This window comes from Grampus griseus (assembly GCF_964374135.1).
Source record: "Grampus griseus genome assembly, chromosome: 12".
NCBI classification, from domain to species: Eukaryota; Metazoa; Chordata; class Mammalia; order Artiodactyla; family Delphinidae; genus Grampus; species Grampus griseus.
The window spans coordinates 61,837,952-61,860,248 of NC_139006.1; the positions used below are offsets into that span (position 1 = coordinate 61,837,952).

Genomic DNA, 22,297 nt, shown 5'->3' on the forward strand with positions numbered 1-22,297 from the left:
TCTTGTCCTTTCACCAGTGTGTGTGGGAGAAGGAGGGGGTCTCCCCTGGACCTGAGTCCCCCCAGTCAGGTGGGGCCCCCTTCCCCTCTAAGGGGAAAGCCTTGGCCTTGGCACAGGCAGGTAATGAGGCCCCTTCCCTACAGGCTGGTCCGTGTCCCTCTGGGTTTGATACTTTTATTCTACGGTCTAAACAGGTGTACTTCTTCTTTTAACAATTCTTTTCTTGTTAAAAACCTTTTAATTCTTTATTTTAAAAGTTACACTTATTGTATAAAAATGGAAAAGTACAGATAAACTTTTGAAAATAATTATATTTTTCATGTCACATGAAATCCCAGAGAAAACAATAGTTAACATTTTGCTGTACAACTCCCAGATATTTTCCTAATGACACATGACTATGTTTTCATATTTTTTAAATAAAAATGAGGTCTTATTTTACAAATTAGTAACTTTTTTAACTTAATGTATTATAAATACCTTTCTTGCTGCTTGTTTTAAATCATAATTTTTAGGGATTAGGAACTATATTTCACTTGTTCTAACAATTCCTTAAACTTTTTAAAGTGATCTCCACTCATCATTTTCATTAATGATCTCAATTTAAAATATTAATTTAACTGCAAAAAACACTACAATATTGCCATACTAATACATTACTGACAATTCTACCTCTTCCATCTGAGACACGATGGCCCTAGGATTGGGCTGGCCAGATAGTATTATCATCATTGCACAATAGGAAGCTCAAGCCCAGAGTGGTTAATGGGTGGCTTCCAGCAACCCATTTAGTCTGAGGCAGAGTGGGGTACAGACCCCAAATGATATGTAGCCCCGGCCGGGAGGGCTGTGGCTACCCTTGACTGCCAGCCTCTCCCTCCCTACTTCCTGTTCTCTCCGAATCAATAACAATTCCACGGCTTCCCTGGTGGCACAGTGGTTACGAATCCGCCTGCCAATGCAGGGGACACGGGTTTGAGCCCTGGTCCGGGAAGATCCCACATTCTGCGGAGCAACTAAGCCCGTGCGCCACAACTACTGAGCCTGCGCTCTAGACCCCGCGAGCCACAACTACTGAAGCCCACGCGCCTAGAACCCTTGCTCTGCAACAAGAGAAGCCACAGCAAAGAGAAGCCCACACACGGCAACAAAGAGTACCCCCGCTCTCAGTAACTAGAGAAAACCCGCGTGCAGCAGGAAAGACCCAAAACAGCCAAAAATTAAATAAATGAATAAATAAATTAAAACAACAACAACAACAACAATTCCATCTGAATAGCTGAAGTCTTGTTCACTCAGCCTCTCTTGGGGCCCCTGCCTTTCCAGGCTTCCAGCTTCCCCTCCAGCAACTGCCCCCCCTCCCCACACACACAGGACTCATTTCTTTGCCCTCAGAGAGCAGACAGGCTCGTAGCTTGCTGAGCCTTTGGGCTCTGGGACCTTTTGTTTAGTTTCTGCAGAAGGGGCTGTGTGGCTCACAGGCAGGTGCCTGGACCTGCAGCATGTCTCCTCCCTGAGAGCTGAGGATGCCCAGGAGGAACATGCGGGTCCCTCATACACAGACTCCCCAGGAAAGGGCAACACCAGCCTAGGTCTTCCAGGGAGAGGCCTGCCGGCCAGGAAGTAGCCCTGAGCCATGGCTGGTCAGAATCAAAGCTGACCACTCTTCTGAGCAGGAATTATGTGGGAATCCTGATTAAACAGGTAGGTGCTAACATAGGACAGGTGGATGAGGAAGCCTGAGCTGGGGCACATAGCCCACAGAACTGGTCAACTGTCCAGATCTGGCCATCAGTAGAGAAGCTGTCAAATGCCTGAGAGCTTAGGTCTTTCTGTACCCTTAGTTCAGGACCTGACTCTCTCAGGATCAAGAAAGCCATGTCTGTGTTTGACAACAGGGTGTAGCCTCAGAGTAGCTTCTAAGAGGTGGGGCAACCAAGGCCTTGAGCAGTGAAGGAACTGTATTTGTGGCCATTTATGAACCCGTCACTTTAAGCAGCTATTCTTTAAATAGAAAAAGTAGTGTTCAAACAGGAGTGGAGACTCAGCAGTGCAGGGCAAGAGTGGAGAGGAAAGATGGTGGTGACTATTTTCTCAGCATTTCAGTTGGCATCCATCACGCAGCAAAACTAAGCCTGAAAATAAACTAGGCTCCGGCCCCTCAGAAGGTGGCCAGACTATCCACTGTTTTCACTCAAGCAAGATCTTCAGGTACAGGTGGAGTCTCAGTCCACCTACCCTAAGCAGCTTATTCAAGTACTTCTTCCAGCCCTGTGCCATGCCATAGCCTCCCTTGAGGTGATCTAGAAACACAGATTTCCCCATTTTATCACGTACCCGGTACCATCTCACCACTTTTTAGGGACTGGTACCCCAACTGAGCCTGCCCCATAATCCTGCCCTGCTAACCCGCTCATTGCAGCAAGAGGAAAATAGATGAACCTGTTTCCGATCAGTGTGTTTGCCCCTTAACAAAAGTGTAGGCCCCCCGAGGGCAGGGATCAATCTTCTCCTGACTCTACAAGTCCACACACATCTCTGGCTTCTGCCAATGTTCTAACACCTAAGGGTTCATACAGAAAGACAATTAAATACTGAGTAAAACTCTACCATTAAAAAAATATCAAAAAAAATAATTGAATGTTTATCAAGCTTTCAGCATGCAGAGGAGTTTTTAAACCTTGACGTGCAATAGATAAAATTACAAAAGATTAGCTCCACGAACTTCACTGTATAAAGTGTTTTCAAAATACATATACATATTTAAGTACAATGATCATTTTACAGATGAGGATACTAAGCTTAGGAAGGTTGAGTAATTTGAACAAGGGTACGTCCCTCAGCTTGAAAGGAGCAGAGCCAGGATTCCAACCCAGGAATGTCCACGGCAAAAGCTTGAGTGCATGAGGAACGCCCTTCACTACTGCATGCTAGTTACTGGAGGCTAGAACGTGTGAATTACACACATAACTGCGTATACACATACTCATATATACAAGAATATACATACAAATATTTGTAGCAAATGACAAAGAATATCTTTATCATTAAAAAAAACTTATGTAGATTTATGAGTAAAGCATGAGGAAGGAAGTAAAACCATTTGTAGAAGGGGAAATACAACAAGAAAATAAACAATGTTCACTCTCCCTGTTGATTAAAAACACAAATGAAAGTTTAATAAGGCATCTGTTTTTGCTTATTAAACGGGCAGGGAAAAAACCACACTGGCCATGTCTGATGTAGTAAAACTGATTATCTTCACATATTACTGGGGACACTGAGACTATGTCTGCCCTTTAGGAAGTCAGGTTGGTTCTATATATCAAAAGTTTTTAAATGTTTTTAATGTCTGTTAATAAACCCTATTTTCAGTCATTCAACAACTATTACTGTGAACTCACTATGTACTAGGCATTAACCCAGGTACCGCTCAAGGAGCCAGACGTGTGGGCTCTGACACTGTGGGTGGCCGTACCAGCCCTGGAATGAATGGCTGGGGATTTCGTGTGCGAGATAAACATTGTCTTTGTAGAGGCCACTGTTGTTTTGGGTTTTTCTTTTACTCATGGTTGAACCTAATTTTATATAGAAGGTAAGTGAGCTTTTACCAGCCGGTGTCTGATTTCTTAATGGAGTAGGAGGCAAGATCATCAAAACAGAGGAAGAGGGCTTCCCTGGTGGCGCAGTGGTTGGGAGTCTGCCTGCCGATGCAGGGGACACGGGTTCGTGCCCCGGTCTGGGAAGATCCCACAAGCCGTGGAGCGGCTGGGCCCGTGAGCCATGGCCGCTGGGCCTGCGCGTCCGGAGCCTGTGCTCCGCAACGGGAGAGGCCACAACAGTGAGAGGCCCGTGTACCGCAAAAAAAAAGTAAGGAAATTCTGACATATGCTGCAACACAGTTGAACCTTGAGGACATTACACTAAGCGAAATAAGCCAGTCATAAAAAGACAAAAACTCTATGATTCCAGTCACATGAGGTACTCAGAGTAGTCAAAATCACAGAGACAGAAATGTAATGGTGGTTACCAGGGGCTGGGGGAAGGGAAAATGGGGAGTTACTGTTTAATGGGTATAGACTTTCAGTTTTACAAGATGAAAAGAGTTTAGGGGATGGTGCAGAAGAATGGGAATGTATTTAATACCACTGAACTATACACTCAAAAAAGGCTAAGGTGGTAAATTTTATGTTATGCGTATTTTATCACAACTTTTAAAAAATGTGGTAGCAGACTAATAAAGGCAACAAAAATTAAATATGTGGAATTCAGTTGCTTGGCCCCTGAATATTATGTATTGTACAGGGGGTGGAGGGTGGGGTGGTGACTCTTTAAACATCAAGTAGGTGAGACTTCAGTGTTCATTTATTCACTTGTTAAACATTTATTGAGCACATACTCTGTTCTCGGAACTGTGTCAAGCTCTAGGGACACAGAGGTAAATAAGAGAGAAGTTGACCATAGTCCACCAAGGAAGGCAAACAAGGAAAGATGGTTAAACATAGAGTGATAAGTATATTGTTAGAAGTGTGCAACAGACTTGCAGAGAAAGTCTCCTCCCCAAGACCTGGAGGCTGGAGTAGAGGTCAGTGCAAAGGCTTGGGAAGGGAGCCAAGCAACACCTGCCACCAACCTCCCTGACCCCCAATCCCCCTGGGGTGCAGCAAGTAGTCTTGTGTGGCTGCACCTCACAGAGTGAATGCCGAGGGTGTGAGGCAAGGGTCAGCCATCCTCTGTCACTACAACTTTTCTTATTTTTTATTCTGTGTGTGTGTATCTCCCTCTCCTAAAATATAGTTGTAAAAACAGTGATGTCACTGAGGTATGTGGCACTTACTACCATTCTTGGGGATTTATAAAAGCACTTGAAACTGGAAACTACCCCTATAAACAAACAGTAATATGTTTAAAGAATGAACAGTGATCTATGAAAAAATATTTAAGATCATTGCAGCCTTTAAAAAAAGAAAAAAACAGTAAGGAAATATAGCATTTAAACACCTAAGAATGCTCTTTTGCTTTACTTTCACAAATATTTAGCTGTGATCATTTCTGTTAAAAAAGAAAGTCTTCACTTGGTTTCTAATCCCCTAATGCAGTCCAGTGTGACTTGGTTAGTGCTAATGCAACAGCCATATCTGACCGGTAAGCTGGGAGGCTATGTAACAGTTCCCAAAGATAGATTCTCATGAATGTTACGGGTTCATGCACTGGGGTTTAAGTTGCTCTGTGCTGCCCTGAGCCTCCTTACACATACAGATAGTGTAAAGCATTTAAGGCAAGAGCATTAGGGTCGACCGGGGAAAAGCTTTCCCCTTCTCATGAAGAACAAACCCCTATCACACGTGTTAAAATCCGCTGCTTAACCTTTGTCTAACCTTCAGCCCAAAACTCACAAAAGTAATACAGCTAATCCCAGAAAGCAAGTTTAAACAAACAAGCCAACAGTCTACTGTGTCTTTAAAAAGCCTACTCTGCCTACTTTCCTCACACGCATGCTGTTTGAGAAGCAAGAAGCCCCTGATTCTGAGGGAGGTTCCGAAGCCCTTGCTGGAGGCTGTGAGACTCACAGCAACTATCTGAACAGTGGTGTCCAAAGTATCTGGTTTCCTGCTGCCTGCCTTTTCTGGAGTGAGATCACATAGCTCTGCAGTCTTCGTGGATTTTCACAACATATAAGAGTTTTAAAATTCCTGGCAACCATATCTTAATTATTCTCATTTATCTAGATGGAAAACTCTAATAGTTCTATATTTTTAAAAATTACAATGGCTATCATTCTATGAAGCTAACCAACAGTTCCTACTCTTACTTAAAGCTCCTTTTTTGTTAAAGCTGGAGATTTCTAGCATAGGCGAGGAAAGAAAAATGTTAGCCACGTCTTACTCAGATGACCTTTTCATTAACACTGAAACTTAGATGATATTGATGCTGTAACAAAACATGTACCAAAATGGACAATCTGATTACATTTAGGAGATAGTAAATGAGAATTACAAATATTAATTTCAAAATTACCTATTAGCTGTACAAATAGAGGTACTTTGGATATTGTATATATTTGGAAGTAACAATATTTTGCTTTCACTGGCTGATGACACCTATAGTTTCCTTTACCAGAAAAATCCATAAATTAACATGCAACCATTTACACTTATACCAAGTTTGCACAAACCAAGTCTTTCTGACTTTAGAATTAACTTTAACTATGTGTATTTATCTGTGCATGTGTTCCCATAATGGGTATCTGAGACACCAAACTCAGAATTCTACATTCACTGTGTAAGTCCAATCTGAATAAACTGTTTGTGGGGAAAAAAAAAAAACCTGATATAGTGGAGCATTTAAAAAAAAGCCTCTGATAAAGATGAATAATGTCCCCTCAAAAACAGGAATTAGAAAGACCAGGAAGAGTACTTCTGCTGTCAGTGTCCTTGTTCCCACAGTGAGCCAAAGCCATCCCCCGCCTCTGCAGGAGACCCTCCAACACTAGCAGACAGCAGAAGCAAGAAGAACTACAATCCTGCAGCCAGTGGAACAAAAACCACATTCACAGAAAGACAGACAAGATGAAAAGGCAGAGGGATATGTACCAGATGAAGGAACAAGATAAAACCCCAGAAAAACAACTAAATGAAATGGAGATAGGCAACCTTCCAGAAAAAGAAGTCAGAATAATGATAGTGAAGATGATCCAGGACCTCGGAAAAAGAATGGAGGCAAAGATCGAGAAGATGCAAGAAATGTTTAACAAAGACCTAGAAGAATGAAAGAACAAACAGAGATGAACAATATAATAACTGAAATGAAAACTACACTAGAAGGAATCAATAGCAGAATAACTGAGGCAGAAGAACCGACAAGTGACCTGGAAGACAGAATTGTGGAATTCACTGCCACGGAACAGAATAAAGAAAAAAGAATGAAAAGAAATGAAGACAGCCTAAGAGACCTCTGGGACAACACTGAACGCAACAACATTTGCATTATAGGGGTCCCAGAAGGAGAAGAGAGAGAGAAAGGACCAGAGAAAATATTTGAAGAGATTATAGTCGAAAACTTCCCTAACATGGGAAACGAAATAGCCACCCAAGTCTAAGAAGCACAGCAAGTCCCATACAGGATAAACCCAAGGAGAAACACGCTGAGACACATATTAATCAAATTGGCAAAAATGAAAGACAAAGAAAAATTATTGAAAGCAGCAAGGGAAAAATGACAAATAACATACAAGGGAACTCCCATAAGGTTAACAGCTGATTTCTCAGCAGAAACTCTATAAGCCAGAGGGAGTGGCATGATATACTTAAAGTGATGAAAGGGAAGAACCTACAACCAAGATTACTCTAGCCGGCAAGAATCTCATTCAGATTCGACAGAGAAATCAAAAGCTTTACAGACAAGCAAAAGGTAAGATAAATCAGCACCACCAAACCAGCTCTACAACAAATGCTAAAGGAACTTCTCTAAGTGGGAAACACAAGAGAAGAAAAGAATCTACAAAAACAAACCCAAAACAATTAAGAAAATGGTCATAGGCACATACGTATCAATAATTACCTTAAACGTGAATGGATTAAATACTCCAACCAGAAGACACAGGCTCGCTGAATAGATACAGAAACAAGACCCATACACATGCTGTCTCTGAGAGACCCACTTCAGACCTAGGGACATATACAGACTGAAAGTGAGGGGATGGAAAAAGATATTCCATGCAAACGGAAATCAAAAGGAAGCTGGAGTAGTAATACTCATATCAGATAAAATAGACTTTAAAATAAAGAACAAAACAAGGAAGGACACTACATAATGATCAAGGGATCAATTCAAGAAGAAGATATAACAATTATAAATATATATGCACCCAAAATAGGAACACTTCAATACATAAGGCAACTGCTAACAACTATACAAGAGGAAATCGACAGTAACACAATAATAATGGGGGATTTTAACACCTCACTTACACCAATGGACAGATCAACCAAAATGAAAATATATAAGGAAACAGAAGCTTTAAATGACACAACAGACCAGATAGATTTAATTGATATTTATAGGACATTCCATCCAAAAACAGCAGATTACACTTTCTTCTCAAGTGCACATGGAACATTCTCCAGGATAGATCACATCTTGGGTCAAAAATCAAGCCTCAGTAAATTTAAGAAAATTGAAATCATATCAAGCATCTTTTCTGACCACAACACTATGAGATTAGAAATGAATTACAAGGAAAACAATGTAAAAAACACAAACACATGGAGGCTAAACAATACGTTACTAAATAACCAAGAGATCACTGAAGAAATCAAAGGGGAAATCAAAAAATACCTAGAGACAAATGACAATGAAAACACGATAATCCAAAACCTATGGGATGCAGCAAAAGCAGTTCTAAGAGGGAAGTTTATAGCTATACAAGCCTACCTCAAGAAACAAGAAAAATCTCAAATAAACAATCTAACCTTACACTTAAAGGGACTAGAGAAAGAAGAACAAACAAAACCCAAAGTTAGTAGAAGGAAAGAAATCATAAAGATCAGAGCAAAAATAAATGAAATAGAAACAAAGAAAACAATAGCAAAGATCAATAAAACTAAAAGTTCGTTCTTTGAGAAGATAAAATTGATAAACCATTAGCCAGATTCATCAAGAAAAAGAGGGAGAGAACTCAAATCAATAAAATTAGAAATGAAAAAGGAGAAGTAACAACTGACACTGCAGAAATGCAAAGCATCCTAAGACACTACTACAAGCAACTCTATGGCAATAAATTGGACAACCTAGAAGAAATGGACAAATTCTTAAGAAAGGTATAACCTTCCAAGACTGAACCAGGAAGAAATAGAAAATATGAACAGACCAATCACAGAAAAGGAAATTGAAACTGTGATTAAAAATCTTCCAACAAACAAAAGTCCATGACCACATGGCTTCACAGGTGAATTCTATCAAACATTTAGAGAAGAGCTAATACCCATCCTCAAACTCTTCCAAAAAATTGCAGAGGAAGGAACACTCCCAAATTCATTCTATGAGGCCACCATCACCCTGATACCAAAACCAGACAAAGATACTACAAAAAAAGAAAATTACAGACCAATATCACTGATGAATATAGATGCAAAAATCCTCAACAAAATACTAGCAAACAGAATCCAACAACACATTAAAAGGATCATACACCATGATCAAGTGGGATTTATCCCACGGATTCTTCAATATGTGCAAATCAATCAATGTGATACCCCATATTAACAAATTGAAGAATAAAATCCATATGATCATCTCAATAGATGCAGAAAAAGCTTTTGACAAAATTCAACACCAATCTATGATAAAAGCTCTACAGAAAGTGGGCATAGAGGGAACCTACCTCAATATAATAAAGGCCATATATGGCAAACCCACAGCAAACATCATTCTCAATGGTGAAAAACTGAAAGCATTTCCTCTAAGATCAGGAACAAGACAAGGATGTCCACTCTCACCACTAGTATTCAACATAGTTTTGGAAGTCCTAGCCACGGCAATCAGAGAAGAAAAAGACATAAAAGGTATACAGATTGGAAAAGAAGAAGTAAAACTGTCACTGTTTGCAGATGACATGATACTATACATAGAGAATCCTAAAAATGCCACCAGAAAACTACTAGAGCTAATCAATGATTTGGTAAAGTTGCAGGATACAAAATTAATGCACAGAAATCTCTTGCATTCCTATACACTAATGATGAAAAATCTGACAGAGAAATTAAGGAAACACTCCCATTTACCATTGCAACAAAAAGAATAAAATACCTAGGAATAAACCTACCTAGGGAAACAAAAGACCTGTATGCAGAAAACTATAAGACACTGATGAATGAAATTAAAGATGATACCAACAGATGGAGAGATATACCATGTTCTTGGATTGGAAGAATCAATATTGTGATAATGACTATACTACCCAAAGCAATCTACAGATTCAATGCAATCCCTATCAAATTACCAATGGCATTTTTTACGGAAGTAGAACAAAAAATCTTAAAATTTGTACGGAGACACAAAAGACCCCGAATAGCCAAAGCAGTCTTGAGGGAAAAAAATGGGGCAATCAGACTCCCTGACTTCAGACTATACTACAAAGCTACAGTAATCAAGACAATATGGTACTGGCACAAAAACAGAAGGATAGATCAATGGAACAAGATAGAAAGCCCAGAGATAAACCCACTTACCTATGGTCAACTAATCTATGACAAAGGAGGCAAGGATATACAATGGAGAAAAGACAGTCTCTTCAATAAGTGGTGCTGGGAAAACTGGACAGCTACATGGAAAAGAATGAAATTAGAACACTCCCTAACACCATACACAAAAATAAACTCAAAATGGATTCGAGACCTAAATGTAAGATTGGACACTATAAAACTCTTAGAGGAAAACATAGGAAGAACATTCTTTGACATAAATCACAGCAAGATCTTTTATGATCCACCTCCTAGAGTAATGGAAATAAAAACAAAAATAAACAAATGGGACCTAATGAAACTTAAAAGCTTTTGCACAGCAAAGGAAACCATAAATAAGACGAAAAGACAACCCTCAGAATGGGAGAAAATAGTTGCAAACGAATCAACGGACAATGGATTAATCTCCAAAATATATAAACAGCTCATGCAGCTCAATATTAAAGAAACAAACAACCCAATGCAAAAATGGGCAGAAGACCTAAATAGGCATTTCTCCAAAGAAGACATACAGATGGCCAAGAAGCACATGAAAAGCTGCTCAACATCACTAATTACTAGAGAAATGCAAATCAAACCTACAATGAGGTATCACCTCACACCAGTTAGAATGGGTATCATCAGAAAATCGACAAAGAACAAATGCTGGAGAGGGTGTGGAGAAAAGGGAACCCTCTTGCACTGCTGGTGGGAATATAAATTGATACAGCCACTATGGAGAGCAGTATGGAGGTTCCTTAAAAAACTAAAAATGGAATTACCATATGATCCAGCAATCCCACTACTGGGCATATACCCAGAGAAAACCATAATATAAAAAGACGCATGCACCCCAATGTTCATTGCAGCACTATTTACAACAGCCAGGTCATGGAAGCAACCTTAATGCCCATCGACAGATGAATGGATAAAGAAGTTGTGGTACATATATACAATGGAATATTACTCAGCCATAAAAAGGAATGAAATTGAGTCATTTGTTGAGACATGGATGGATCTAGAGACTGTCATAGACAGTGAAGGAAGTCAGAAAGAGAAAAACAAATATCATATATTAACGCATGTATGTGGAACCTAGAACAATGGTACAGATGAACTGGTTTACAGGGCAGAAGCTGAGACACAGATGTAGAAAACAAACGGATGGACACCAAGTGGGGAAAGCTGCGGGTGGGTGGGGATGGTGGTGTGCTGAATTGGGCGATTGGGATTGACATGTATACACTGATGTGTATAAAATTGATGACTAATAAGAACCTGCTCTATAAAAAAATAAATTAAATTAAATTTAAAAAAAAAAGAAAGTCCAGGAAGGATAAGAATGGAGGTCTAATCATAATATACTACTTAGCTTTAAACTAAACAATCTTTACATGCTGTGGGAATTCCCTCGTGGTCCAGTGGTTAGGACTCCATGCTTTCACTGCTGTGGGTCAGGGTTCAATCCCTGGTGGGGGGAACTAAGATCCCACAAGCCGTGCGGCCAAAAAACAAACAAACAAAATAAAGCAATCTTTACATGCTGTGATAACATAAATAATGTTTATATTGTTTTTCATTATAAGCCTTTTGGAAATATTTGGATATTTAAAGAATGTGCTTGCATCATCTAGATTTTTTTAAGGCTTGTTAACAAACTTTTGTTTCCTCTTTACTTGTTCAGATTTTGTTTTATATATTTCAATAAGAATTCGTATTTTCCTTAGAAGGTAGGTCCCATGCCTCTTATTAAATTTTAAAGAAGCTAAAACAAGAAAAAAGGATTTTGATAATTATTTTAAAGATAGACCCCAGTGGCTGCTCTAGGAAGAATGAACTGGAGGGGGCAATCGTCAATGACTTTGCCTTGCATTTTGCCACCAGGCAGGACAATAGCCCTCCTGGTGTGTTTCTGGGGACTGGTTTCCAAGGGAGAGGATTAAAAAAGAAAAGCAACAGCCTATACATTGTATGAAATAGCACATGGGAAAAAAAAAAAAAAAAAAGAAAAGCACATGGGGGGCTTCCCTGGTGGCGCAGTGGTTGAGAGTCCACCTGCCTATGCAGGGGACATGGGTTCGTGCCCCAGTCTGGGAAGATCCCACATGCCGCGGAGCGGCTGGGCCCGTGAGCCATGGCCGCTGAGCCTGCGCGTCTGGAGCCTGTGCTCCGCAATGGGAGAGGCCACAACAGTGAGAGGCCCGCGTACTGCAAAAAAAAAAAAAAAAAAAAAACCACATGGTGTGATAACCTGTTTTCTTCTTTGTTTATTTAAGAAAAAAAGCACCCTCCCATACTGTATAGAGAAAAGTCAAGGAGCAAAGCCAGATGCAGCACCAGCTCAAGCTCTGGTCATACCCAGAATGACCAGATTCCAAAGTGGCCAGAGGTTTGAAGCAGAGGGACAGCCCTGGGTGGCTAGGGGCAATGAGCAAGCTCCTTCCCCTGGTCACTCACCAGGCAGAGCAGAGAGGCCACACCCACTGCAGGTGTTGGGGTGGGAAGAGTGCAGGACAGACAGTAGGAAGCCGGTCTGGGCCAAGAGCCGTAAGAATCAGGAAGACCAGGTCAAAATATAAGGGTCTAGAGGACATACAGGGTCAGGCTGGGCCTCACACCCTTGTGAGGAATGTGGGGCTCTCCTGTGGCAGGACATCTTGCTCTTCTGGAGCAGGTTCTACAGTCACCTGTGCATGGCTACATGGATCACAGGCCAAAGGCTGGGACTTTCCCTCTGCGGCCTCCTTCCCTGGAGCCCTGGAAACCACATCCATGGTCCCCGTCTTATTCCGACAAGGTACCACCAACATTAACCAGAATAAATAACAGCACCACTTAGCCACATGACTGCTGGGAGGGAAACAGCACACAGGCGTTGTGTCCGAGTCAGGCAAACTTGGTTGGGGACGACCCCAGTTTTAAAGAACACTTGAGTATTCTCTTTTCAAACAAATCCACCTAAAGGTTCCTTTAACTAAACTCTCCATGGGGCATTTGAATAAGATTATTTGTAAAGTATGCGCGGACTTATACCTTTTCAGGAACATCTACGTAACCATGGGTCTCTCAACTTTCATGGAACATTCCTCTCCTGGCCCTGTGATGGCTCCTGTGAGGGTTGAATCCCTACATCTCTGCCTCTCTTTCTCTGACCCCTCTCTCTTCCTGCCAAAATACAGGTAGTCACCAAGAGTGCTTCTCTGGGAACCTCTTATCTCTTGATTCTTTCTCCTCGAGTAACTGTCACCCATTTCCTTTGTCACCTCTGTGCTGACAATAGTTGACAATCTCAAGTGCTCACTATGCGCCAGGCACGTACTAAACTCTGATTTAATCCTCACAACAGTCCTAGAGCGTAGACATTGGTATTGTCCTCATTTTTCTACATGGAAAAACTGAGTATGGGAGTTGAAGTAATCTGCCCAAGGTCACCCAGCTACAAGGGGCAGACCCGGGATTCAAACCTGGCCAGGCCACCTCATAGTCTCTGCTTCTGCACGTTATGCTGTTCCGTGCACTCTCTTGCTTGGACACCCTTTCCAAGGTACTGGGGCCATCTCCACCAGCCCCTCAAACCCAGAATGTTGACATCAGAGCACACTCACTGACGTGTTTGTACTGGTTGTTAAAATATTAAAATACCCCCAAACCTTGCTGTCTGGCACCCTGTTCCTTCCCCAAGACCTCCCCATATCCAGCAACCCTGGCATGGTCCTGGGGGGTGGGGGCCGGGTGGGGGGGTTCAGGATGCTCCTGGCCTGCCTATTGTCAATACCGCTTCTGCTTCCTCTTCCTTCCCTCCCCACAAACCAGTTCCTCATCTGACTTCCTTATTTCTGGGGTCCGCAACTCATTTTCCTGTTCACCTTACACACAGCTTCCTTCAAGCTCTCCTTTCCTCTCTCCTACTGCCCAGCTTCAATTGGTGACCCTGTCCTGTGGCTCTGACTTCTTCTACCCTCTGCCATTCCTCTCATCTGTCTCCTCCTGTCCCTTCCCTATGATTTCCATCCTGGAACAGACCCTTTCTACCCCTGGCCCAGTTTTCTTCACTCCTGCTAGACTCTCCCATCCCCTGACCCCTTTGCCCTCTACATCCCTGAGGACACGCATTCAAGACCAAAGCCCGCCCTCCCTGCCAGCTTCCTAATGAGGAATCTACCTTCAACCCAAGAGTATGGTCTTAACCGCTGCAAATGCCACCTCTATACAGAGAAGGTATTTTCTTAAATATTTATTAAATTCACTCAACTGATACCCACCTTGTTTCCAAAGTTTTCTACCTTATGTAATCACAACCTTCTTGTCCTTGAAGCATGAAAGTTATTGCCATCTCCTCAGTGATAACAACAGCCTTGCTCCCCACCCCCACCCCTGAGAGTGTGAGAGCATCGCAGGCAGCCCCTGAGGTCTCCAACAGTTTCCCTTCTGCCCCTTGTCTCCCAAATCCAGGCTGACTGTCCCATCTCCCTGATTCCTAAGCCCACATGCAAAGCACCATCGCAGTTCTGGGGGCTCAGTGGATGGTGGGAGCCAGTGCAAACCTCCCAGGAGCTCATGGTTGGAGCTGAAGGAGAGCAGGTCTATGCAGAGTCCTGCTCCACTATTTAATAGCTCTACAAACTTGGGGAATGTTGCTTAACCTGTCTGCCTCTCAGTTTCCTCATCTGTAAAATGGGATACTCAGTAAGGGTAGTTGTGAGACTTAATGAGTGGTATGTGTAAAGTGTTTAGAACAGTGCTTGCCACAGACTCTATACACAGTAATATTAGCTATTACTGTTTTTATTATTTGACATAAAGTATAGGAAATTAAGAGATGGAAGATATCTTTGCAAACTATCTCTCAGGATCTCATATCTTCTGAAAGTAAAAGCTCAGAGGGGAAAAAAAGAAAGTAAAAACCCAGAAATTTCTCTGCCTTGGACCTTCACCCTACCTCTAACTCCCAACACAGATCTCACGTCTCCCCCCTCCCCTAACCACTCCTGCAAGTCTGCACTGGGAGCGGCTGGGGGCTGCCTTCCTATGGCCTGGGAGACCTCTGAGGATGGAGGCCGCAGCTCTCACCCCACTACATACCCTGTCAGCCTTACAGATCCACTGTACTCATTCAACCACTATTTGCTGAGAACCTACTGGCATCAGCCTGTGCAAGGGGCAGTGGCATTGAAAGCCAGCACAATAGCTGTCCACAAGGTGCTCACATGCTTGTAGGTCCCAAACTCAAAACCATAAACTGACAAATGCTATGAAGGAACAGAACATGTGCTATTGGGTGCAGTCAGGAAAGGCTTCCCTGAAGAGAAGACACTGAGCAGAGAGCTGAAAACTGCGTGTTACATTATTATTTTTTTTAATTTTCAATTTTTTATTTTTTCTTACATCTTTATTGGAATATAATTGCTTTACAATGGTGAGTTAGTTTCTACTTTATAACAAAGTGAATCAGTTTTACATATACGTATGTTCCCATATCTCTTCCCTCTTGCATCTCCCTCCCTCCCACCCTCCCTATCCCACCCCTCCAGGCGGTCACAAAGCACTGAGCTGATCTCCCTGTGCTATGCGGCTGCTTCCCACTAGCTATCTACCTTACGTTTGGTAGTGTATATATGTCCATGCCTCTCTCTCACTTTGTCACAGCTTACCCTTCCCCCTCCCCATATCCTCATGTCCATTCTCTAGTAGGTCTGTGTCTTTATTCCTGTCTTACCCCTAGGTTCTTCATGACATTTCTTTTTTCTTAAATTCCATATATATGTGTTAGCATACAGTATTTGTCTTTCTCTTTCTGACTTACTTCACTCTGTATGACAGACTCTAGGTCTATCCACCTCATTACAAATAGCTCAGTTTCGTTTCTTTTTATGGCTGAGTAATATTCCATTGCATATATGTGCCACATCTTCTTTATCCATTCATCCAATGATGGACACTTAGGTTGTTTCCATCTCCGGGCTATTGTAAATAGAGCTGCAATGAACATTTTGGTACATGACACTTTTTGAATTATGGTTTTCTCAGGGTATATGCCCAGTAGTGGGATTGCTGGGTCATATGGTAGTTCTGTTTGTAGTTTTTTAAGGAACCTCCATACTGTTCTCCATAGTGGCTGTACCAATTCACATTCCCACCAGCAGTGCAAGAGTGTTCCCTTTTCTCCACACCCTCTCCAGCATTTATTGTTTCTAGATTTTTTGATGATGGCCATTCTGACTGGTGTGAGATGATATCTCATTGTAGTTTTGATTTGCATTTCTCTATTGATTAATGATGTTGAGCATTCTTTCATGTGTTTGTTGGCAGTCTGTATATCTTCTTTGGAGAAATGTCTATTTAGGTCTTCTACCCATTTTTGGATTGGGTTGTTTGTTTTTTTGTAAGAGCTAACACCTATCCTTCTCAAACTCTTCCAAATTATAGCAGAGGGAGGAACACTCCCAAACTCATTCTACGAGGCCACCATCACCTTGATACCAAAACCAGACAAGGATGTCACAAAGAAAGAAAACTACAGGCCAATATCACTGATGAACATAGATGCAAAAATCCTCAACAAAATACTAGCAAACAGAATCCAACAGCACATTAAAAGGATGATACACCATGATCAAGTGGGGTTTATTCCAGGAATGCAAGGATTCTTCAATATATGCAAATCAATCAATGTGATAAACCATATTAACAAATTGAAGGAGAAAAACCATATGATCATCTCAATAGATGCAGAGAAAGCTTTCAACAAAATTCAACACCCATTTATGATAAAAACCCTGCAGAAAGTAGGCATAGAGGGAACTTTCCTCAACATAATAAAGGCCATATATGACAAACCCACAGCCAACATCATCCTCAGTGGTGAAAAACTGAAAGCATTTCCACTAAGATCAAGAACAAGACAAGGTTACCCACTCTCACCACTCTTATTCAACATAGTTTTGGAAGTTTTAGCCACAGCAATCAGAGAAGAAAAGGAAATAAAAGGAATCCAAATCGGGAGAGTGTTACACTTTGAGGGGAAGAAAGGCAGGTCTCTGTACCCTGCTTTTTCCCACAATGCCTGTCATGGGACCCAGAAGTCCTTTATTTTACCCAAAGAACTCCCAGGCCTCTTCAAGGGGACAGCTGCGAGGTTGTTCACCTTCTCTGTGAAGCTGAGGGAGGTGGGGGGTGGGGGCGGTGAGCTGCACCCTACAGGTGGGCAGTGTCCCAGGAGAACCTCAAAATCTCCAGGAAAAGGAACTTCACAAAGCAGGGTCTAAACTGTGTCCCGAAGGTTACAGGGCCAGGTTTCTCTACCCAGCAGCTCTAGATAGGGGCCAGGAACCTGCTAAGCAGCTATGAGGCTGAATGGGGGACAATCAGGGTCTCAAGTAAGGAGCTGGGGCGGCTTGGCAGCAGTGGGTCAGTCTGGAGACGTGCTGACTTTCTGCTCCTGCCTTAAAGGGATGAGGGCGGTTCCTCCGAATGAGGGGGTACAGACCCTTGAGGGGCACCTGCGCAGTCAGATGAAGGGGGAAAGACGACTGGACAGAGGGAGAGGGGCAGGCAGAACTGCTGCCTCCCGGTTGGGCCCGTCCTCGGGCTCAGATGTCCCCACCACCTCGCAGGGTCTCACACACGCACCGACCTCCCCCTGGGCGGGGGCAAAGACAGGGAGAGGCTCAGGAAGCGGAGCTGCAGAACCCGGCAAAGCTTCTGCTAGATAACACCTCTAGGGTTGTCTGCCGGGGCGAGCCGGGAGCTAATGGGGCTCGGACAGGCTGTACGTTTCCGCGGACCTGGAAAAGCCGATCAGCCTGGCGAAGTTCACCCCACGTTCTGCGCCCCACGTCCCCCCAAATCCGCTCACAGCGCAGCCTCAGGGGCCACCGGCGACTCTCCCCGGACGGGTGACTCCTCCTTTTGGGTCTCGGTTTCCCTATGAGATGAGGGGGTAATGTCCCAACTCTAAGGCTACACCCGTCAGGAGTGTCCGGGGGCGCGGGCGGCCGAGGGGGAGCCTAGGAACCGGATCCCGGGGACCCGCGGGCGCGCGGTGGGCTGGGGGAAGCGCAGAGAGGGGCCGGCGGCGGTGCCTCCCCTCGCGTTCTGCCCCGGAGCACTGGGCAGGCGCCCACGTCTCCCCTCGGAGCCCCCGTTCCCGAGCCCGGCGATGGGTCGCTTACCCCGCCGACTTACCCAAAAGTTCCCCTTGAACAGTGAGCCCGTCATGGCCGGCGCGCGAGGAGAGGAGAAAGCCAGCGCAGGCGCGCTGCGACGCGGACTGTCAGGGCCAGCGGCGCGTCCCGCCCCCGAGTCCCGCCCCCGCGCCTGCCCCGCGCAGCCCCGCCCCGCGCCGCTAGCACCCGGCACGCCGCACTCGTCCCGCGCGTAACGGAGGGACTGCCCGCGGGTTAGAGCCCTGCGGCGTCAGCCTTCAGTTAGTCAGCCCTACATTCCCCCTCCTTCGGGAGGCCTTTAAGGATTGGAAGGAACCGGTCCTGTCGCCTCCCCAAATTCGGCTCCGTTCCTGCCCACAAGCCCTCTCCTCCCTCGACCCAATTCCTCACGGAGAAATCCAGGCTTGCGCGGTGGTGGAAGGAGCCCCCGCCGGATCGGAGGTGGTCGCGGGAACAGCGCGTCGGCTCTGTGAAGCCTGAGCACTGACAATGCTAGCGGCCGCGTCAGGTGTGGACGCTTCATCTAGTCAAGTGCAGGACCCCAGAGGCGCCCGCCACAGACAGGCAAGCACGGTTTAGTCTCAAAGTCATGGAAACATCACTGATACTGTTTCCGCTTGACTCTAGGTCCCTCAGTGGGGTCCTTACAAGGCATCCGGGAACTCAGCTCCTCGCGACCCTTCCGCATCTTAGGACCCAGACCCAATACCCTTTTCCACCAATCCCATTCCAGAAGTAGGAGCCCGAACTTCCGTCCTCTCCCTCCACTTTCGTAACATAACACACTCATAAACATAACCCAGGGCAAGTCAGACCCATCCGGGCTTTGTAGTAATGCGGCACTCTGGGACAAAGTACTGCCCTGTGCTACATGCCCTGAACCAAAACTGAAGCCCAGAGGCTGACTGACTTGACCAAGATCACAGCGTATTTAAGGTATGAAGAGCTCGGTTACAGCTCTTCCAAACAGAATCAGAGCCCAGGATAGAGGCCATTTCTGGGACAGATCCATTCAAGGAGGGGAGGATGAAGGTCAAGGGTGCCAGCCCAGAACCTCATGCCTGGAGAGGCAAGCTTTGCCTCTGAGCAGGTTCTAGCTTGGTCCAGAGCGAAAGGACAATTGCTGGGGTGATATGAAGGACAGCTGGAAGATTCTGCCTGGTAATACCTAGCCCCCTCCCCTGTGATGAAATCCCACCAGTAGAGTCATCGCAACAAGGATAGAGGGGTGGCCTCCAACCCTGGGTCACTCCGAGGACATGCATTCATTCATCTTGTTGTTCATCTCTTTGTAAAGCAGTTAGGTTAGAAGGAAGAAAGGGAAGCCTGACAGCATCATAAAGGGCAGCAGAGGCCACAGAGGGCACCAGGGGGACAGGCTAAACAGCAGGAGGGGTAAGAAATAGTGACAACTAGGGAAATGAAAGACGCTGCAGTGCCACAGGCAGCATCAAAGCTTTTTCCTGGGAGTTTTGAATATTTTGCAACAAATATTTTAAATACAATTCTAATTGTCTAAGTTTTCATTTTTAACATTTTTTTTTAACATCTCACGGAACATTGTATTTGATTTTCGTGGCTCAAGCCCAGTCCCCTGGATTTTAACTCTCTTCCACCACCCGGTGGCAAGATTGCAAATTGCAAATGGTTGTCCGCGCTGCCAGAAAATATTCCTCATTCATTCATTTATTAATAACCTCATCACCTGGACAGGTGTTGGGAGTAAAAAGACAAGTAATATCTGTACTATATCCAAGGGTCTATAACAACTTGGGGACATTTTACTAATGAAATTAAATAACACTACTACAGCAACAATGGAATGATGAAGTTTAATGATCAATACATTTAAGATAAACCACTATTAATGTTTTGGCATCTCTTCCAATAATATACATTTGCATGATTGAGCTCTTACTGTACATAAAATTTTGAGTTTTGCTTTTGTAACTTAACATTTCATTAGTATTTTCTAAAGTCCTTTAACACACTTTTCCTAACAAAGTTTGATAGCACCTGGTGCAGGCCAAACAAGACAGATACTCTTTCATGTAAAAATTGAAAGTCTCTGTGAAGAGAAATTTGGCCATGTCATCAAATTTTTAAATGCTTTTTTTAATTAATTAATTGATTGATTGATTGATTGATTGATTTTTGGGCCGCGAGGCTTGCAGGATCTTGCAAGATTGTTCCTGACCAGGAATTGAACCTACACCCTCAGCAGTGAAAGCAGAGTCCTAACCACTGGAGTGCCAGGGAATTCCCTAAATGCTCCTGTGTTTTGACCCAACAATTCCATGTTGAAGAATTTACCCTCCAAATATCCTTATGTGTGCCAAGTGAAGTATGTACAGTTATTTATAACAGCATGGTTATTCTGCCAAAGATTTTAAAGAACTAAATGTCATCAGTGGAGAACTAGCTCAATAGATTGTGATACTGCTATACAATGAAATCATATTCAAGCATTAAAAAAGCGAGGAAGCTGTGTTTTGATATGGGACAATCAACAGCTATTAAGTGGGAAAAAAAAGCAAAACAAACTGCCATTGGGTGAGGAGGAAAAAGAATAGACACACGTTTTAAATGGGTTTCTTTGATAGGGGGATGGGGCAGAGGGGCATAGGCGGGAAGACCTACTTTTCTTCATGCCCTCTGGACCTCTGAATTTATACAAGGTGAGTTTATTTCAAATCTCCCCAAAATTAAAAAGAAAAATCTTCAGTGTCATTTTTTAACTTTTGCGTAATTTCCTATCAAGTGGATATATCAATACTTCCTTAGCATTTTCTTAATGCTTTTAGAAATATTACTGTGATAAATATCTTTCATATAAATTTTTGTTAAAATTCTTCATAATGGAATGTTCATAGCAGCACTGTTCACAATAGCCAAGATATGGAAACAACCTAAATGTCCATGGACAGATGAATGGATAAAGAAGATGTGGTACATATATACAATGGACTATGACTCAGCCATAAAAAAGAATGAAATAAATGCCATTTTCAGCAACGTGGATCTAACTAGAGATTATCATACTAAGTGAAATACGTCAGAAAAAGACAAATATATGATATCACTTATATGTGGAATCTAAATGACACAAATGAACCTATCTATGAAACAGAAACAGACTCATGGACATAGAGAACAGACGTGTGGTTGCCAAGGGGGAGGGGTTTGGGGGAGGGATGGAGTGGGAGGCTGGGGCTAGTGGATGTAAGCTGTTATATATGGAATGGATAAACAACAAGGTCCTACTATGTAGCACAGGGAACTATATTCAATATCCTATGATAAACCATAATGGAAAAGAATATTTTAAAAAAGAATGTATATATACGTATAACTGAATCACTTTGCTGTACAGCAGAAATTAGCACTGAAAATCAACTATACCTCAAAAAAAATTCCTCATAGTTGCATTACAGGTTAAATAATATAAACATTTTTAAGGTTTTGAAATAAAACTGTCAAATTGTTTTCCAGAAGTTATGGAGAAAAAGGAGGCTTCCCCAGAAGGAAATAGGGATCTTTTCCCTGAAATAGGATAAATGGATGATGAGCGGCAAAAATAACAAATGCCCACTAAAATCACCAATTTTCCTTCACACTTTAAAAAAACCAGTCTGCATTCCTCTTCCTCCCCTCCACCAATTCCTCTTAGCTGTTCCTTCTTGAAACACTGCTTTCTTCTCGTCTCTGCTCTCCTCACAAAGCCACATTTCCCTATCACAATTAAGTCCCAAATGCCCCTGTGTGGTCAAGACCCTCCCTACCCTGACCTTTCCCACTTCACTCCCCGGCTTCCTTCCCTCTCCTCACCCCAGGCCAGTCAGGCTTTTCTGCCCTCCCAACTTTGCTCCTCTTTTGCAGGCTGCCTGGGTGCTGCTCTTCTTTCTGCTCAAG

The 22,297-nt window shown here is 43.2% G+C and overlaps 1 protein-coding gene across 1 annotated transcript in view; it reads right to left on the minus strand.

The window, feature by feature from the left end:
* Positions 1–18,479, minus strand: part of PSTPIP2 (proline-serine-threonine phosphatase interacting protein 2) — an 84,170-nt gene extending 65,691 nt beyond the window's left edge. The window contains exon 1 of the mRNA XM_082667585.1: positions 18,405–18,479. Coding sequence (XP_082523711.1) covers positions 18,405–18,437 — 33 coding nt within the window. The 5' untranslated portion in view covers positions 18,438–18,479. The remainder of the gene's footprint in view (positions 1–18,404) is intronic.
* Positions 18,480–22,297: the final 3,818 nt, after the last annotated feature.